This window comes from Sus scrofa, chromosome 3, assembly GCF_054392235.1.
Source record: "Sus scrofa isolate SSC_HxYL_T2T_F1_AM1 chromosome 3, Sscrofa_HxYL_maternal_Yorkshire_Landrace_v2.0, whole genome shotgun sequence".
Lineage (NCBI taxonomy): Eukaryota > Metazoa > Chordata > Mammalia > Artiodactyla > Suidae > Sus > Sus scrofa.
Window position 1 is genome coordinate 85,999,416 of NC_139385.1, and position 20,281 is coordinate 86,019,696.

General features: G+C 40.7%; 2 protein-coding genes across 7 annotated transcripts in view; one reads left to right on the forward strand and one right to left on the reverse strand.

Annotated features, from left to right (window-relative positions):
- APLF (aprataxin and PNKP like factor) overlaps positions 1-4,142 on the reverse strand; it is a 75,641-nt gene extending 71,499 nt beyond the window's left edge. For all 4 annotated transcript variants that reach the window (XR_014841798.1, XR_002342624.2, XR_014841797.1 and 1 more), the window contains exon 1: positions 3,824-4,142. Coding sequence is in view for 1 of the 4 variants with exons in the window: in XM_005662500.4 (XP_005662557.1) it covers positions 3,824-3,919 (96 nt within the window). In the remaining 3 variants the exon portion in view is untranslated. The remainder of the gene's footprint in view (positions 1-3,823) is intronic.
- A 216-nt stretch (positions 4,143-4,358) lies between these two features.
- On the forward strand, positions 4,359-11,595 carry FBXO48 (F-box protein 48). 3 transcript variants are annotated; one of them, XM_021087421.2, is made up of 4 exons: positions 4,359-4,797; positions 5,159-5,304; positions 8,909-9,238; positions 9,672-11,595. In XM_021087421.2, exons 3-4 carry the CDS (start codon positions 8,945-8,947, stop codon positions 9,831-9,833), a joined length of 456 nt encoding a protein of 151 aa, XP_020943080.1. In that variant the 5' UTR covers positions 4,359-4,797; positions 5,159-5,304; positions 8,909-8,944; the 3' UTR covers positions 9,834-11,595. The 3 variants fall into 3 exon arrangements, with proteins under 3 accessions (XP_020943080.1, XP_020943079.1, XP_020943083.1); XM_021087420.2 differs by having other exon boundaries at positions 4,359-4,451; XM_021087424.2 differs by having other exon boundaries at positions 4,359-4,447.
- Positions 11,596-20,281: the final 8,686 nt, after the last annotated feature.

The window sequence follows — 20,281 nt, forward strand, 5'->3', positions numbered from 1 at the left end:
TACTCATCACTCAAAAGCCATGAAAAGACACTGAGGAACCGTAAAGACATACTACTAAATGAAAGAAGCCAACTGAAAAGTCTACATACATGTATTACATGATTCCAACTCTATGATATTCTGGAAAAGGTAAAACTATGGAGGTGGAAAAAGTTCAATAGTTGCTAGGGGCTGGGAGGAAGGATGAACAGACAGCACACAGGACTGTTAGGGCAGTGAAACTTCTGTAATCCTACGAAGCTGGATACATGTCATCACATATTTGTCAATACCCACAGAATGTACACCAAGAGTGAATCCTCAAGTCAATTATGGGCTGTGAGGGATACTGACATGTCAATACAGGCTTATCAAATATACCACTGTGACAGGAAATGTTGATAGAGGGGGAGATTGTGTGTGTGTTGGGGCACAGGGTACACGGGAACTCTGTATTTTCTTTTTTCTTTTCTTTTTTTTTTTTCTTTTCTTTTTAGGGCAGCACTTTCGGCATATGGAGGTTCCCAGGCTAGGGGTCTAATCGGAGCTACAGCCACCAGCCTACACCACAGCCACAGCAACGCCACATCCAGCCATGTCTTCGACCTACACCACAGCTCACAGCAACACTGGATCCTTAACCCATTGAGCGAGGCCAGGGATCGAACCCACAACCTCCCAGTCCTAGTAGGATTCGTTTCCCCTGCACCACGATGGGAACTCCGGAACTCTGTATTGTCTTCTCAATTATGCTGTGAACCTAATAAAATAAAGCCTATTTAAAAGAAGGAAAGAGAAAGGAAGGAAGGCCAGTACATACTGTAAAAGCAATGTTTGTAAAAGTTAAACTGGATCCTTAACCCACTGAGAGAGGCCAGGGATCAAACCTGCATTCTCACAGACACTATGTCAGGAGCCACAATGGGAACTCCCTAAACCAATTTTTTTAACTTAAGATAGCTGTAGATTCATGGTTTAAAAATATATTACCAAAGATCTCTTGTACTGCTTACTGTTCCTCCAGCAGTAACATCTTGCAAAATTATAGTATAGTATCGCAACAAAATAAGATATTGATATCGATACAGTCAAGATACAAAACAAATCCCTCACTGCTGTTTTACAGCCATACGCAACTCTCTCCTGCTCCCCTCAATTCTTCTATAACCCCTAGCAACCACTAATCTGTTACCATTTTTATACTTTTGATTTCTCAAGAATATTATGTAAATAAAATCATATAATATGTAACCTTTGGGATTGGCTGATTTCACCTAGATAGTTCCCTGGAGATTCATCCTGCTGTAAAACCTTTTAATTGGTGATCATGAAGCAGAATTACAACTTCATAAACAAAGACCTTGGTTTCACTGATGATTCACACTAAGGCAAAGGGCATGAGAAAATGAAACTTCACTATGCTCTGTTACCTACAAGTATTCTTTTTTTTTTTTTTTTTTTTTTTTTTTTTGCTTTCTAGGGCTGCACTTGCAGCATATGGAAGTTCCCAGGCTAGGGGTCAAATCTGAGCTACAGCTGCCATCCTACGCCACAGCTGCAGCAACGCCAGATTTAAGCCACGTCTCCGACCTAAACCACAGCTCATGGCAACACCAGATCCTTAACCCACTGAGCGAGGCCAGGGATCAAACCTGCATCCTAGTCAGGTTCATTAACCGCTGAGCCATGATGGGAATACCCTCGTATTCTTTATATGAGTTTTTCTGACACTTTAAAAACATGAAGACATTCTCACAGTCAAATTGTTTTACACATTGGAATTAGAAACCTTTATGCTTGTGTGGCCAGGAAGGTTTGTGAAACTTGCCTCCAAAAGACATGGCTAGCTAATTTAAGAGAATTCAAAATCATCCTTATTATTATTAACCATTCATATGGATATGAATTAACAATGACCTTCCTGAGTTTTTTTACTTAGAAATAAGCCTTTGCTCTCTTACACTACAAACAAACAAACTCAATGAAATTGCCATCTGAAACAACAACCCTCATGTGGAATTTAAACCACTGTAGAGAAGAAACACCTGACTGTCAGCACTAAAATCTTAAAAACCACAAGGTGATTTGTTTTTCAAAGTTTTCCTTCAAAGCATCTAGTATCATTTATAACCACTTCTAACACCCCCCAAACTTGGCAACGGAATCTCATCACTAAATAACCATTCAAAAAGAAAATGCAAAGTCCTGACCAAAAAATTGACTTTCTACTCCTTAGCACTTTTAAAAGCAGAAACCAAATAGGCTTATCTCACATTACCAAGCCTATTACACAACGATCAAGCTACAAATAATGAAGGGGTCCGTGACCTGTTGCCAGCTTTATAAAATAAGAGGTTTAAAATTCATATCATTTAAGCTGATCCACAGCACTCTTGCAAACAATACAATTTGTTAAGGAAATCAAACCTCATTAGTCACTAGACATAAGATACCAGGTGAAACTGGGTATCTTACTCTGTTAAATTTCTAATTGAGAGAGAGAGAAAGAAAAATAGGGGTAGAGATAGAGAAGAAAGGAGGCAGGGAGGGAGGAAACTTAACTATGCAGTTCCTTCAAAGATTTGTACAGGTTAATAACCTATGGAGAAAAGTAACAATATTATTTAAACATTTAAATACCTGTCCAGAAAAAAAAGCAAATGAACTTGAACTTTCTTAATAACCTTACTACATATACACACACACTCATACATTCACACCCCTTTAGAACTGACTTTCCCATCACCACCTTGAACCACCACTCCCTTTCCTGCTCGGAGAAGGGTCCTAAGGCCAATACCAATGGTTCCATTTAGACACTGGAGGTTAACTGGGGTTAACAGTCCATATTCCTCACTCCCTGGTATTAGCTCACTGACACAGGTCGGTCTGGACAGTTCAAAAGAAAACTAGAGGCAAGGATGCCTGGCTCATTCATCTCTGTGCACCGCAGGGCGCTAGGATCTGCACAGTGTGCGGCACAAAGTGGGCACTAAACCAGACATGCTGAATGTTAAGAAAAAATATATACGTATTGAGGGAGAGATTTACAAAATTCCGCAATGTAACTGGCAAGTTTTCAAACTCTTAAACATCCCAGAGGAAGAATGCATAGCCTATCGGCACTCGGTGTCCAAAAGCTTAAGTGTGCCCTTTAAATAACCAATCTATAGCTCAACTTTCTTATTTGAACAATGAAGATAATAAGAGTACCTAACTCAAAGGGTTTAGAAAAGATTAAAGTTGATACAAGTGAAGTTCTTAGATCAATGCCTGGAACACTACATACACAGAACGGTGGGCCATCGATATTACTGAAAAAGACTATACAATAAAAGTTTGGCAAATGGGCCAAAAGTTTAAAAGAAATTATTCTAGAACAGCTAAGATCAGAGGTTGGCAAACTTTTCCCGTAAAGGGTCAGATACTACTGCAAATACTGTGGCCTACCAAGCCAAGAGGCAATATTCTCAACTCTTAGAGCAATTATTCTCCACGAAAGACTAATTCAGGTTGTTTACACTTTACATTTGAAAATTTGAGAACCATTCTCAGTATATGCCCTCATACAAAAAAACAGGCTGGATTTGGAGCCAGGGCCAGTTTGCAGACCCCCGCGTAAAAGGACAACGATGATACCCCAAGTCAGTGTTTTTAAAGGCAACAGAAGGAAAAGTCTGAAAGTTGCTTCGAGTTGACTGAAAAAGTGCTGCCCCCAAACTTCTAAAATCCAGACAGGCCTGGCCGGCGTGCTAGCAAATCGGGGAAGGTCCGGGAGAGGGGCCTCGGGAGCCGGCCAGGACCTCGCGGCCGTCCCGACCAGCAAAGCCCCCGCCACACTTACTCCCAACAGCGGCCCGCGGCCTATCACCGTCTCCCCGGGCGCCAGGGCCACCCGGGGACCGCCGTCCTGCGGCTGCAGCTCGAAGCCTCCGGACATGGCGGCGAGGATTAGACCCCTTTGGAAGGAGAGGGTCCCCCCAGCCGTTTCCGCCTTCCATGAACACGCGCGGGGCCTACGCAGGTCCCGCGAAAACACAGGGGGAGGGGGAGTGAAAACTGCGCCCGGGTGTGTCCAGGCCGCGCGGAGCGGGGGCCCCGGCGCGGGGTACCGAGTCCCGGCCCTCCTTCCAGCCAGTGACGCACTCGGGGATTCCCCCTTCACACAGCCTCCAAACTATTGTTTAAAACCCCCGGTCAACCCCCCCAACCCCATCCTTCTCACCGCCCACCCCGCTCGAAGGACACCGGACCTTGTAGTCCGTGACGCCTCCCTTCTCCTCGCTTGCCGAGCAGAGAGGCCCCGAGAAAACTACCAATACCAAGAGTCAATGCGCTCGCCTTTCTGAGCCTGTGCGAAATCCGAGTCAGCAAGGCGGGGCTAGAGTGGGCGGGACCTGAGAGACCTTGGAGAAGGATTCGAATTCTGGAGGATTTAAATCGCTGAAGGAGAGTTCGCTGCGACCCTGTAGGTAGGAGGGTCTTTCCTTCCGGCTGACGTCGGGTGGGCGTGCAAGGGGGCGAGGACCCGGTGTTCGAAGAGTCTGCGCTCGTCCCGCCTGAGCGGCAGTGACAGTTCGTGCTGACGGTTGTTATTGTTGTTTACTTGTCATTGCCCCTTGATCTGTGGACTATGGCATCAGCAATCTGCACGGGGCACGCCAGTAGGGTGGCTCAGATGGGACGTGGGGTCATTCCTTCCGACCTGCGGCGTCCGCCTCGGGTGAGGGCTGCTGAGAGCCGGGTGTCTGCGCGGCCTTCCGATCTCTCCGTCCGTGTGACACCTGAAAGAGGGTGAGCTCTCACCTAACTAGAAAGGTAATTCAGCACGATTTGGTTCATAAAGGGGCAGAAGAAGATAGTTTTCTAGGTATTCAGCCAAAGCTGGACTTGGAGGAAGGAAAATACCTAGTGGGATTTTAGGAATCTCAGCAAGGCACCCCTGTCTGTTAAATTCAAAAACGTTCATCTGCCTCCTCTGGAATAACTGTAACGGGAGAACGCATTTTATCCCCAGTGAGCTCCCGGGAGAAGTAGCAAATGTGCGTGTTAGTGCACAGGAACTGTCTCCTAATATGAGATTCTTTTCAAGAATAGGGTAGTTTGGTTTCAGTTTGTATTGCTGCGGAGCAGGAGGGTGGTGTGGCAAAAACTTAACTCATGAACTTGTTTTTACCAGCTTGCTTTCTTACTTCCCCAAACTCTGAAGAGGAAGTCCTCTCTTGAACTCGAACACTGAAATTCTAACCATTGTAACTAATTGGGATGATGAACAGCCAAATGAATGGGAGCATCTGTGGGCCTGGCAAGTCCAGAAACAAATAGGTGAGTCGCACATCTAGAAAGGGGAATTTGTCCTTAGTTCAGCTAGAAGTATTTAGCTGTATCTGAAACCACTCCTGGCTACCACCCCTCATTAATAGGAGGAAGTGCAAAGTGGAATAAACTGATTTTAAATAAATATGAACTGTCTTTATATGCAAAAATAGCTCCATGCTTTCAACTGATTTCAGAAGCCGTCACCATGCACCTTAAACTAGCTGAAACTGGACTTTACATCTTTAGTCATCTGCTATTGTTTATAGTTGCTTAATAAATGTAACATTGTTTATAATTGTTAGTCATTGTTGCTTGATGGCCTCAGTGACTATTGTCTTAGTTCATAATTAACTATGCATGTAGGGTAGCTTGGGGAAGCCATTTCTAAAGCACTGCTCTTATAACTAATTGAGTATTTGGGATTTTTGTCAGTGTAACCCAGACCTCAGCCTCTTGTCCATTTCAGGTATATTTGCATCAAATGTGACACCCTGCCCATTAGGTACAAGTACCTAAGCAATTCTTATATAAACTACTGAAAGTTCATCAGGTTGATGAATAAGTCAAAAATTGTAGGTGAAAAACTTAATGGCAAGGCATTTATTCCCACAAACAAGTATTCATGAGTTTAATAGAATTGAATCATACACATTTTCAAAAGTATTTTCGATCAGTACTTGGGATGGAATGTGTTCTCATAGTAGTCATTTCTACTACTAAAAATAAATTACACTGACTGTGAAGAATCACTTCTCTATTTTTTAAATTTTTTTAGGGCTGCACCCATGGCATATGGAGGATCTCAGGCTAGGAGTCAAATCGGAGCAGCAGCTGCCATTCCTCCCGCCCCCCGCCACAGCCACAGCAACGCAGAACCCAGCCTCGCCTTTGACCTACACCACAGCTCACAGCAACACTGGATCCTTAACCCGCTGAGTGAGGCCAGGGATAGGACCCGCAACTTCATGGTTCCAGTCGGATTCGTTTCCGCTGCACCAGGATGGGAATTCCAGCTCTATTTTAGATAATACTCTTCAGGAGCAGAAAAACAAATGTTTAAAAATAAACCCATTTACCAAAAATATCTAAAAGAAGAAAAGAAGTAACATGTTGGGTGCCTCCCATGCACAGTTCAGATGCGGGGCTGGATGTTTTACACATTACCCAGTGAATCCTTGCAAGAATGCACACATGAGAAGCATTATTTGCCCCATCTTACAGATTGAGAAGCTCAAGTCAGTAAAGTGAAAGTTCTTTAAATCATACCCAGAAAATCTCTGGTTCAGAGCAGGATCTAAAGACAGTGAGTATTTTTGTGGGTTTTTTTTTTTTTTTTGCATCATTTTTTTTTTAATTTTTTCCCACTGTACAGTGTGGGGATCAAGTTACTCTTACATGTATTCATTTTCCCCCACCCTTTATTCTCTTGCAATATGAGTATCTAAACATAGTTCTCAATGCTACTCAGCAGGATCTCCTTGTAAATCTATTCTAAGATGTATCTGATAACCCCAAGCTCACGATCCCTTCCACTCCCTCCCTCTCCCGTCCTGCAGCCACAAGTCTATTCTCCAAGTCCATGATTTTCTTTTCTGTGGAGATGTTCATTTGTGCTGGATATTAGATTCCAGTTATAAGTGATATCATATGGTATTTGTCTTTGTCTTTCTGACTCATTTCACTCAGTATAAGAGTCTCTAGTTCCATCCATGTTGCTGCAAATGGCATTATGTCATTCTTTTTTGTGGCTGAGTAGTATTCCATTGTGTATATATACCACCTCTTTTGAATCCAGTCATCTGTTGATGGACATTTGGGTTGTTTCCATGTCCTGGCTATTGTGAATAGTGCTGCAATGAACATGTGGGTGCATGTGTCTCTTTTAAGTAGAGTTTTGTCCGGATAGATGCCCAAGAGTGGGATTGCAGGGTCATGTGGAAGTTCTATGTATAGATTTCTAAGGTATCTCCAAACTGTTCTCCATAGTGGCTGTACCAGTTTACATTCCCACCAACAGTGCAGGAGGGTTCCCTTTTCTCCACAGCCCCTCCAGCACTTGTTATTTGTGGATTTATTAATGATGGCCATTCTGACTGGTATGAGGTGGTATCTCATGGTAGTTTTGATTTGCATTTCTCTTATAATCAGTGATGTTGAGCATTTTTTCATGTGTTTGCTGGCCGTCTGTATATCTTCCTTGGAGAACAGTCTATTCAGGTCTTTTGCCCATTTTTCCATTGGTCTATTGACTTTTTTGCTGTTGAGTTGTATAAGTTGTTTAATATATTCTAGAGATTAAGCCCTTGTCTGTTGCATCACTTGAAACTATTTTCTCCCATTCTGTAAGTTGTCTTTTTGTTTTCTTTTGGGTTTCCTTTGCTGTGCAAAAGCTTTTCAGTTTGATTAGGTCCCATTGGTTTATTTTTGCTCTTATTTCAATTGCTTTGGGAGACTGACCTGAGAAAATATTCATGGTGTTGATGTCAGAGAGTGTTTTGCCTATGTTCTCTTCTAAGAGTTTGATGGTGTCCTGTCTTATATTAAATCTTTCAGCCATTTTGAGTTTATTTTTGTGCATGGTGTGAGGGTGTGTTCTAGTTTCATTGCTTTGCATGCAGCTGTCCAGGTTTCCCAGCAATGCTTGCTGAATAGACTTTCTTTTTCCCATTTTATGTCCTTGCCTCCCTTGTCAAAGATTAATTGACCATAGGTGTCAGGGTTTATTTCTGGGTTCTCTGTTCTGTTCCATTGGCTTTTTTTCTGTCTGTTTTGATACCAGTGCTACACTGTTTCGATGACTGTGGCTTTGTAATATTTCTTGAAGTCTGGGAAAGTTATGCCTCCTGCTTGGTTTTTGTTTCTCAGGATTGCTTTGGCAATTCTGGGTCTTTTGTTGTTCCATATAAATTTTTGGATTGTTTGTTCTAGTTCTGTGAAAAATGTCATGGGTAATTTGATAGGGATTGCATTGAATCTGTAGATTGCTTTAGGTAGTGTGGCCATTTTTACGATATTGATTTTTCCAATCCAGGAACATGGAATATCTTTCCATTTCTTTACATCTTCTTTGATTTCTTTGATTAAAGTTTTATGGTTCTCAGCATATAAGTCCTTTACCTCCTTGGTCAGGTGTATTCCGAGGTATTTGATTTTTTGAGGTGCAATTTTAAAAGGTATTGTATTTTTGTATTCCTTTTCTAATATTTCATTACTGGTATACAGAAATACGACTGACTTCTGGATGTTAATTTTATATTCTGCTACTTTGTTGAATTTATTTGTCAGTTCAAGTTTTTGGGTTGAGTCCTTAGGGTTTTCTATGTATAGTATCATGTCGTCTGCATACAGTGACAGTTTTATCTCTTCTCTTCCTATATGGATGCCTTTGATTTCTTTTGTTTGTCTAATTGCTGTGGCTAGGACTTCCAAAACTATGTTGAATAGCAGTGGTGAGAGTGGGCATCCCTGTCTTGTTCCAGATTTGAGTGAGAAGGCTTTCAGTTTTTCTCCATTGAGTATTATATTTGCTGTGGGTTTGTCATAAATGGCTTTGATTATGTTCAGGAATGTTCCCTAAAGACAGTGAGTATTTTTAACCTCTGCCTTTTAGGTTACTTATGAGGATCATTTACTATAATATCAAGCTATGAAGAAAAACTCCCAGAGGAACCACCATTCAAGAGAATTGAGCTCAGAGGATGCTGAGAAGGAAAAGAAAGAGAATCAAAATAACTTTGTTGAACTGCTGCCTCCAGAAGTTACTTTTAAAATTTTCAGTCAGCTGGACATCCGGAGTTTGTGCAGGGCTTCTATGACCTGCAGGAGCTGGAATCAAACAATAAGACACAGCGACTCCCTGTGGAAACCTCATTGCCTGACTGTGAGAGCTGTGTGCCAAAGAGAGATAGATGATGATCTAGAGAGTGGTTATCCCTGGAGGGTAAGTTTCATCTTTGCAGCCTGCAGTGCTGTTGACAACATGGTGGTAGGTTGGAACCCACTCTGCCTTCTGCTTGGAGGAGGGAAGAGTCCATATAGAGAACCACATTCAGAGTGCGCTGGCTTTGGGAATTAAAGTCGAATTATTATTCTTTCTTGCAAACCACACTACCTCCCATCCATCCTTTTATATTTTTAAAATGCTAAATATAGGCATTCATCTCTGTTAACCACCAAGAAAGTGGCTACTTCATTTCACTCTACCTTAACCAAACCCCCAGCAAACTCTATAGCTCACTCTGTTATACACATACTCGTTTGTATATGTGTATTTCAATGTAAATACTTAATCTTTTCAGCCTCTCTAGTTTCAAACAAACTCACTCACCAGCCACCTACTCCACTCCTTAACAGTGATGGTTTACCTCTTTCAGGTAATACTCCTGAGGAATTACCAGAAGAGTAAAGTGAAACATGAATGGCTAAGTGGCAGATATAGCAACATATGTTCTCCCATTAGCCTACCAGAAAAAATCATGTACCCAATGGATGCGGACACATGGGGAGAAATTCTAGAAGCAGAACTGGAAAGATAAGAAAAACCACACAAAGGTCTCCTGACTTTGAGAGTTTAAAATGAAAATGACTCTTAGGTTATAAAAGATATATCTTTATCCATCCATTTTTTGTTTGCCTTTTTACTATTTAATACTTCAAAGAAAACTAAGTATAAAATATTATAAAAATAGAACTTTGTTTTTATTGTGCACTTTAGTTTTAAAATGTTTCTGGTTTTACTGTAATGTGGAAAATCATGAGATGTTATTTATTATAAGAAATACTATATTGATAGGGTGATTTCAGAATGTATTGTTTCATGTATTTGTGTTAGTCTGTTGCAGTTCTTTAATGATAAGAGTTTGATTGGTATTTTCTGCTTCATGATTATTCAGAAATTCAGGAAACCATTTGAAGAAACTGACTTAGAGACTTATTCTTTAGCAGACATATCTAGGGTCAGAGAAGATCCCTAAGTGAAATTAATAGCAATATGTTTAAATGTATAACAAATTTATATTTCAATCACTTTAAGTTTTCTGTTTCAGTGGAATCAGATTGAATTGTCAAGCATTAAAATCCTTTGTAAATGTGGTTAACGTGTGGTTAGTTTAAAAATCAGACCAGAGAGCTAAAACTTGTGAAATTAAGATTCTCATTACTGGCCTACAAACCTGGAATTGCATTCGGGGGCTGAAAATATATGGAAAGCTTCCAAAACATATGTGGAAAATATAAGGAGCGCTTCCAAACACGTAACTGCCCTCAGAACCTCCACACTATTTTTTCTTGGCAAAACTTACCTTCTTTCTGACAGCATTATAGCGCCATCTAGTGTACTCCTTGTAGATAACCAAGGTAGAGGACTTGAGCTCCTTTTTGTTTTCTCCACACTTAAAATATTATTTTAGAGAAACCTATATACTTGATTTGGTTGGGTTTATTGCTTTATAGGAATCTTTAGCTTTTGTTATCTTTTTTCTTAAGAGTAGATGCTAGAGTATTCACTATACTAGATTGTTTATTCTGAAGCTCTGATCAGCACCATGGTGTCTACAAAACCTTTTAGCTAGTGTTGGGTTTTCTTTTTACAGTGGGCTCTGTAACATGAAAATAAGAGTCCAGGAAATAAGTATTGAATAGATCAGAAAATATAAGAACGATGCCTCCATGCTAAATATATTCCCTTGTTGGATCAATTGGTTGTCTCCTACTAGCTTCTTGGAGTTAGAAGGGACCTTGACAATCAGGCAGTCCAGTCTCTAGGACTATTCAGGAATAGTTCTTCCTCTCACCCATGAGTAACTCTTTTCTTGGCAAATTCTTTTCATCCTGACCTGAAAACCGTCCCTAATTTCCACTGGATTAAGTGACCTTCTTAAGTTTCCCATAGTTCTTTGTACATACTGTTCTCAAAGCTGTCAGACTACATTAAAATGTCTGTTTTATTTGTCTTTCTCCCCCTTTAGACTGTGAGCTTCTTTATGGCTGGGACCATTTATTTATTTTTTTTCCAGGTTCCCAAACATGGAATATAGTAGCTATTCCATAAAGACTTGTTAAATTATTTCTATATTATTTATTTCAATCCTACCCAGAATATATAATAAAAACCATTTACCATATGGTTAATGGACAAGATTGTATTGAGATGCAATGTTCAACCCATTAAGATAAATGGAATGCTTAATATAATGCTGGTATGGGAAGAATTATTCTTATTTTCTTAAAAGCTGTAAGAGAAAAATAGGAAAGCAGGAATATTATAATTTTTTGAATAAACATTTGAAAATACCTTAATCCAAAAGTGTTACTTCTTTTTAATTATTGTGTCACCCCCCTTAGTTTTAAGGATTATTTTGTTATATGAATAATCTTTAGGTTTTTTTGTCTGTTTAGTGCTATACCATTAAAATAATCAAAATCCAAGTTATAAGCTTTCACAGTCTACACTGAAAGGAGAGCTTTTGAACTTAATGATATATTTTATGGCATGGGCTTAGAATGACGTGTGCATTTATCAGACCGAGCCATTAGCATCTGGGAATGTGTGTGGGTGTAGTAGAATGGAAGGAAGGAGATAAAATGCCATGTTACACATACACAGTTTATAAGAAGAGGCAAGGTTATTAGGGATAGAGGATTAAGGAATTTCCAATGTTCTTTAATATTTGATCAGCTCAAGATCTAGTTTGGGGGGGTTAATTTTTAAAAATTTATTTTTTCTTTTCTTTTTTCTTTCTTTCTTTCTTTTTTTTTTTTTTTTTTTTTTTTTTTGTTAGCGCTGAAGGTTCGGCATATGGAAGTTCCCAGGCTAGGTGTCGCAGAGCTACAGCTGCTGGCCTACACCACAGCCACAGCAACACCAGATCCAAGCCGTGTATGCAACCTACACCGCAGATCCTTAACCCACTGAGCAGGGCCAAGGATCAAACCTACATCCTCGTGAATATTAGTCGGGTTTATTTCTGCTGAGCCACAAGGGGAACTCTTGGAAAACTTTCTTTAGTTGTTTCTAGGTTATAACCCAATCTTAGGACATAATCATCAATAAAAACTATATGAATATAAACTTTAGACCTTAGAATAGTCATATACTCAACCCTAATTTGAAAAATACACCCCAACCATTTTAATTTTATATTTGCTTTGACTTTATATAATCTCTCCAAAACTTCAAATATTCTAACAATATTAGCAAAAATGAGTAGTGACACTAGGAAATGGCTTGGGAAGAATCATACATAAGATGGAAGATCACACATTTTATTTAAAGTGGAGTTGAAAGACCAAAACCATCAAATGGATGGAATTAGATCAACAGTAGACAAAGTTGATTAATTATAATAGCCATAATTTACTGAATGCCTACTCTGCCCCAAGCATTGTGCCTATCTGTTACTTTATATCCATTTTATTCATGAGGGAAGTGAAAATTAGAGAATGTTCTTAGCTAGTTCAACCCCACTTTCTGGGACCTATAAGTATGTAATGCATAGTAGGTGCTCATTATTTTTTTTGCATGAATGTAAAGCTTTCTGAGAATAAGTAACTCAAATAAAAGAACCAAGAATGTTCAACTTTTTATTTTGAAAAATTTCAAGCCCACAGAAAAGCAAATACATATGACAAAGAACTCACGTATACCCTTCACCTAGATATACCAGGAGTTAACATTTCCATATTTATTTTATTATTTGTTTTTGCTGAAGCATTTGAAAATAAATTGCAGACATAATACTTCACCCCTAAAAACTTCAGCATGCATCTCCTAGGAATAAGTATACTCTCCTATATACAATATCATTATCTTATCCAAAATTATTTATATTAACTCAATAATATCACCTAATTTAAAAATCCCTATTTAAAAAAATAAATAAAAATAAAAATAAATAAATAAAAAATAAAGGAGTTCCCGTCGTGGCGCAGTGGTTAACAAATCCGACTAGGAACTATGAGGTTGCGGGTTCGGTCCCTGCCCTTGCTCAGTGGGTTAACGATCCGGCGTTGCCGTGAGCTGTGGTGTAGGTTGCAGACGCGGCTCGGATCCCGCATGGCTGTGGCTCTGGCGTAGGCTGGTGGCTACAGCTCCGATTCAACCCCTAGCCTGGGAACCTCCATATGCCACGGGAGGGGCCCAAGAAATAGCAACAACAACAACAACAACAAAAGACAAAAAAAAATAAAAAATAAAATAAAATAAAATAAAAAATAAAAAATAAAAAATCCCTATTTAAGTTTACCCAACAGTCCCCAAACTCTCTTTCTCTCTCTCTTTTTTTTTTTTTTTTTTTTTTTGGTCTTTTTTTTTCCTAGGACCTCTCCCTCAGCATATGGAGGTTCCCAGGCTAGGGGTCCAGTTGGAGCTGGAGCTGCCAACCTACACCATAGCCACAATAACGCAGGATCCAAGCCACATCGGGGACCTACACCACAGCTCACAGCAATGCTGGATGTTCAACCCACTGAGCAAGGCCAGGGATGGAGCCTGCATCCTCATGGATGCTGATCAAATTCATTTCTGCCAAGCCACGATAGGAACTCCCCAAAACTATCTTTTTAGATTTTTTTTTCCCCAATTCAGCATCCAGACAGGTCTACATATGCATATCTTTTTTTTTTTTTTTTCTTTTTAGGTCCATACCCATTGCATAGGGAAGTTCCCAGGCCAGGGGTCAAATTGGAACTGCAGATGCCAGCCTATACCACAACCACAGCAACACCAAATCCAAGCCACATCTGTGACCTACACCAACACCAGATCCTTAACCCACTAAGCAATGCCAGGGATCAAACCCACACTGTCACAGAGGCAGCGCCAGGTCCTTTACCTGCTGAGCCACAACAAAAATGCCGTATCATTTTTTTACATTCCTTTAATCTCTTCTAACAAGAAGCATCCTGCTGTCTTTGGTTTTTTGTCAGGCTATTGACTTTTTTAAAAAGAATTGGGCTGGTTATCTTATGGAATGTTCTATAATTGATTTGTCTGATTGTCCCTCCATGATTTGGTTTGGATAAAACATATTCAGCAATTGTATTGCATAGGTGTTGTGATATACTTCTTATTGCACCACACAGAAAAGCACACACTGTCCAATTAATTGTTCTACTATATGAAACAGTAAGTCTGATCATTTTCTTTCTCTCTCTCTCTCTCTTTTTTTTTTTTTTTTTTTTTTTTTTTTTTTTTTTTTTTTACTTTTTAGGGCCCCACCCACGGCATATGGAGGTTCTCAGGCTAGGGATCCAATTGGAGCTAGAGCTGCCGGCCTACTGACGCCACAGCCACAGCAATGCAGAATCTGAGCCACGTATGTGACCTACACCACAGCTCACAGCAACACCAGATCCTTAACCCACTGAGCGAAGCCAGGGACTGAATCAGCAACCTCATGGTTTCTAGTCGGATTCATTTCCACTGCGCCACGATGGGAACTCCTGATCATTTTCTTGAGGAGAGAATCACTAGGTCTCTCCATTTAAAGGGATATTTTTCCATAGAGCCAAGACTTCTTTTTTCGGAGTTCCCATTATGACTGAGCGGAAATAAATCTGACTAGTATCTATGAGGACACAGGTTGGATCCCTGGCCTTGCTCAGTGGTTTATGGATCCAGCGTTGCCGTGAGCTGTGGCATAGATCACAGACATGGCTTAGATCCCGCTTTGCTGTGGCTGTGGTGTAGGCTGGCTGCTACAGCTCTGATTTGACGCCTAGCCTGGGAGCTTCCATATATCACAGGTGCAGCCCAAAATAAAATAAAATAAACCCAAATCTCTTTGACTTCAGAGACTAAGCTTTTAACGACTAAAGTATAGTCTCTTTTATAAATGTGACTCTTAGTTTTTATGTTGAGGTAACATGAAGGACTATCATGAAACATCTCTCATTACAAAAATATAGATAATCTGGGAAAAATTAGTATTAAATACATAGAACATGCATTTCTGCTAATGGCAAAACAGGTAATTCTGACAAGCCTTCCTACTTATGATAACTTCAAAGCCTTGGGGCAAAATTAATCTATTTGAAGGCATCATAGAGCTAATAATATAGTAAAAAAATGTTGAATCAGTTGTGGGGAAAGAAAGGGAACAAGAGAGGTTAAGCCCATGATTGAGGTTACTCTTGCCATGGAGCATTTGCCAACTTTTGCAGAAGCAGCTGAGAGATTAAATAAATTTTGAAAGCCTACAGGGCTACAAGGACAATGAGTAGAATCTAGGGTTTACTAAGTAATGAGGAACCAGTAACCCCTCTTCTTAGTAACCTCCCTTCTTGTGCTTTGGGACCCAGAAGGAATGGAAGTGACCTGGAAGTACATAGGACTTCACAGGAAAACCATGCATCTTCAAAACATCTCAGCCTCTGAAACTGGAATGAGAGGATCCAAGAAGAATAATGCCCTAGACACCTGGCAGAAGCAAAAAAAAAAAAAAAAAAAAAAAAAAAAAAGTCCTCTTTGGAAAAAGATGTCAGGATTGTAGGCTTTACATTATCTCTACAAGCATTTTTTTAAAATGATATGCACATGTGCATGCCCCTCACACACACACGTAAGGAGACATGATAACATGAATAAAAATAAACAGAAAACCACAATAGAAAAGATCCACAGTTGGAGTTATCAGATGAAGTCTCCAAAATAACAAGGCTTGACGTAAGTAAAACTAATAAGTAGAGAAGTGAAAATAATATTGAGTCACATAGAAATTTTACAGCTAAAAAATAAAATGGCATATTTTAAAAAAGTAGTAGATGGGTTTAACAGCAGATTAAATACAGCTGAAGAGAGGGGAAAGCATTGGTGAATCTGAAGAAAGGTACAAAGGAGATATCCAGAATGAAGCAAGGAGAGAAAAAGGATGAAAAATACAAATGAAAGCATAGTGGGAAAACCTTAATAATGAAGTGAGAATGTTGATGTATGTGTAATTCAAGTCCAAAAAGCAAGGAGGGGAGTTCCCATTGTGGCTTGGTGGTTAACAAACTCCACTAGGAACCATGAGGTTTTGGGTTCAATCCCGGGCCTCGCTCAGTGGCTTAAGGATCTGGTGTTGCTGTAAGCTGTGGTGTAGGTCACAGACACGGTTTGGATCCCACGTTGCTGTGGCTGTGGTGTAGGCCAGCAGCTACAGTTCCAATTAGACCCCTAGCCTGGGAACCTCCATATGTCCTGGGTGCGGCCCTAAAAAACAAAAAAAAAACTAAACAAAACAAAACAAAAATCAAGGAGGGATAGAATGGGATAGAAGCAATTTTGAAAGAACTTCCCCAAACTGATGAAAGACCTCATGCCACAGACTGAAGAAGGTATACAATCTGTGAACATGCTGAATAAAAAATTACACTTACTAATCTATATCCAAGTAAATCTGCTGAAAAGTAAAGACAGGGAAAAATGAAAGCAATGAAAAAGGACAAACTACCTCTGGATGAACAATTGAATGATTTCTTCTTAATGAGAACAAAGGAATATTATCTTCAAAAACACCTCTTTTTTTCTTTTCTTCATTCATTTTTTTAGGGCCACACCTGTGGCATACGGTGGTTCCCAGGCTACAGGTCTAAACAGAACTGCAGCTTCCAGTCTACACCATAGCCACAGCATCGCCAGATCCGAGCCGCATCTGTGACCTACACCACAGCTTAAGGCAATGCCAGATCCTTAACCCACTGATCGAGGCCAGAGATCGAAACTGCATCCTCACAGATACTAGTCAGATTCGTTTCCGTTTCCACTGAGCCAGGACAGGAACTCTCAAAAACACTATTCAGAAAGAAGAAAACTACCAACCTAGAAATCTATACCCAAAGGAAATGCTTTTCAAGGAGGGTAATGAGTACCTACTGCGGTGCAGTGGGTTAAAGGATCTGGCGTTGCCAGAGCTGCAGTGTAGGTCACAGCTGCAGCTTGGATTCAGTAACTGGCCTGGGAACTTCCATATGCTGTGGGTGCAGCCATTAAAAAAAGAAGAAGAAAGTAAAGTGAAGATATGCTCAGGAAAACAAAAACTGGGAGAAATTCTTTATCAATGGGCTTGATCTAAAGTATAGATTGAAAGGGCAAAAGGAATATATTCCCAGATTTTAACTGGTTGGCATATAGGAAAGAAACAAGAAAACCAAGAGAAGTGGTAAATATGTGGACAAATCTCAATGAATACCAAGTAGAAGGGAATAATAAATTCTGCAATGGAAAGACAAAAGTATTAGAATAGATTTTTTTGTAAAACTATATTACCAGTTGGAACTTGGATCTGCTTGCCCAACACACAGCAAAGCCAGTTTACTGGTACCAGACTGTGGTGAAGGAAAGTACGGCATTTTTTGCAGGTGCCAAGTGAGGAGAACAGGCAGCTCACGCTCAAAAGACCCAAGCTCCCCAATGACTTTCAGGGAAGCATTTTTAAAGACAATGTTTGGGGGTGAGGGTGGCAGGATACAAGACTTTGTTCTGATTGGTTGGTGGTGAGGTGATGAGATGGTGTTTCGAAAATCTTAATCATCAACATTCTGATTCCAGGTGTTCCTGTCGTGGCTCAGTGGTTAAGGAATCTAACTAGGAACCATGAGGTTGTGGGTTTGATCCCTGGCCTCACTCAGTGGGTTAAGGATCTGGTGTTGCCGTGAGCTGTGGTGTAAGTTGCAGACGCGGCTCGGATCCCACGTTGCTGTGACTGTGGCGTAGGCTGGTGGCTACAGCTCTGATTCGACCTGTAGCCTGGGAACCTCCATGTGCCACAGGTACAGCCCTAGAAAAGACAAAAAGACAAAAAAAGAAAATTCTGATTCCAACTGGTCCAGGTTCTAGTGCTCGTGCTCAGCATGTAGTCACCATCCTCCACCTGGGTGGGGAAAGGGGGTCTTCTTTCTTAAAGAACAGCTTAGAGATATCAATATCTGTCAGATTTAAGTGTAACCCTTGTCAGATTTAAGTGTTACTAGAACTCTGTTTTATGCTGAATTATTCTCATTACTCTCCTTGTTTAACTGCTTTTCCTTTGTTTCTGCCTTCCCTTTCTTCCTGCGTGAGTAATTGCCTGTTGCCTCCTCTTTGGAACTCAGGGAAATCCTAGGAGACTAAAGCCTTTTTCTACAAACATGAAACAGAAGACACAGAGGGGCTTTCGCAGGCTCCTCCTTGGTTTCAATCCCCCGTTTTCTTTGATACGTCTCAGTATTAAGGGGAACAGGTGCAGGACAAGAAAGGGAATAAAGTTTTGATAGAGAGGTTAATCGCTAACTGTGTAGAGGGGACTTGATTGCAACTATATGCATTTTACAAGAGAAACAAGTACAAAAACAAGCAGAAGAATCTGAAATCAGAGTGGGAGATGTTATTACACCTCTGTCGGAAATTGAATGAAAAAAACAGACAAAAATACAATAAGGATAGCTAAGAGTAATACTACGGCTTCATATATGTAAAAAAGACATAAACCAGAAAACATCAACAGAAAGGCATTGGAGAACTGCCAACGTCACCAGCACTAGAGGGACCAAGATTCTGGAGAAGAATGGGTCTGGAGAGGTGAGCTGATATTCTGTAGTTTTCTTTTCCCTGAAAGCATTTGGTAATTCCGAGTGTGATGCAAAAAAACTGAGAATCTGGCCTTTATCAAGACAGGGGGCCTTGGTGGGAGAGGCAGGGAATCTAGCAGAGCCCTGGGTGGTCTCAGGAGGGCCAGAGCGACAAAATTGGAGACTAGGAGGCTCAACCAGAAGGGAAAGGCAGAGAGCTGTCCTAAGATATTGGCCAAATTCTCAATCTCTATGGGATGGGAGGCTAAGAAGCTAAGCAGAGAGCCTGTAAGGAGCAGAGCCGAGCTTTCACATGGCCTCACTCTGCCAAAGGGACAGTGACTAGAGTTGTGGGTCCACCAGCCAGAGAGGCCTAGGTAAACAGCCGGGTTCTCAGTTTAAACCCCTGGAGGGCTCCACAAAAAAGGCTCCTGGCTTAATTCAGCTAAATCCCTAACTTGATTAAGATGAGCAGACCCCTCGACCTCACAGAAGACAAAGTACCCTCTCTAGAGGAAGATAATATCACCTGGAGCCTCTAGAAGTTATCATCTACAATGTCTGCATCCAATTTTAAAATTACCAGGAAATGCTGTTAGAAGGGAAGGCAACAGGTAGGCCCCAGGGAAACCACTGGCTTTGTCCCCTATGCTGTTCCTCAAGTTTCCCACTCTGCCTGGATGACAGAAAAGGGGAAGGAGAAAAGGGGAAGGATGACAGAGAGGGGAACTCTAAATGTGAATGCCAGATTTAGCAAATAAAAGCCCACAATGTCTGGTTAAATTTGAATTTGAGATAAACAACACATCATCTTACTATAAGTATATCCCAAATACTGCATAGGATATACTTATACTAAAAAAAAAATTTGTTCGCTTTTTAATCTGGAATCCAAATTTACTCGGCACCTGGTTTTTACCTGGCAACCCTAACCCGGAAAAACTGAGTAATGTGCTGAGCCTGAGTTGAGGTGGAAATGACTGGAGAAGTTGCACATGCAAGGTTAAGTGTCATAGCACGTCCCAAGCCCGGTCCCAATTACATGCTCCTCACTGTACACAGAATGGTTGCTGACTAAGGGTTAACACTGGAAGGTAAGCCTTTACTCTGACCCCACCTGCCCAAAGACCCTACAACACACCCCTTTCCACTCTTGCTGCTGATGACTTGTGCTGCTGTAGGACATCCTTCTCCCAGGTTCCAAGAGGAACATAAAAAGATCTGCCATGCAGTCTTCAAACGTGTGTAGGAGGCATTTCCACTCTCAGCCTCTCAGAGGCGCCCCCTGTAGACATCCTTTAGTTTTCTACGATTTTCTTCTTTCCACCAACTGGCAAAAAACTGAGTCTTTTTTTGAGTGGGAATGTGGCCGAAATTTCATCATAAGTTGCATCCTTCCTATTTTAGGGTGCTTCATTTCCTAAACACTGTCCTCTAGTGTGTAAAGTGAATCTCT

What these genes read in the sequence shown, in the direction of transcription:
- FBXO48 (XM_021087421.2), top strand. Translation starts at nt 8,945, where the DNA reads ATGAAGAAAAACTCCCAGAGGAACCACCATTCAAGAGAATTGAGCTCA. An exon ending in AGAGTGGTTATCCCTGGAGG is followed by an intron (nt 9,239 to 9,671) that starts GTAAGTTTCATC and finishes TACCTCTTTCAG; the next exon opens with GTAATACTCCTGAGGAATTA.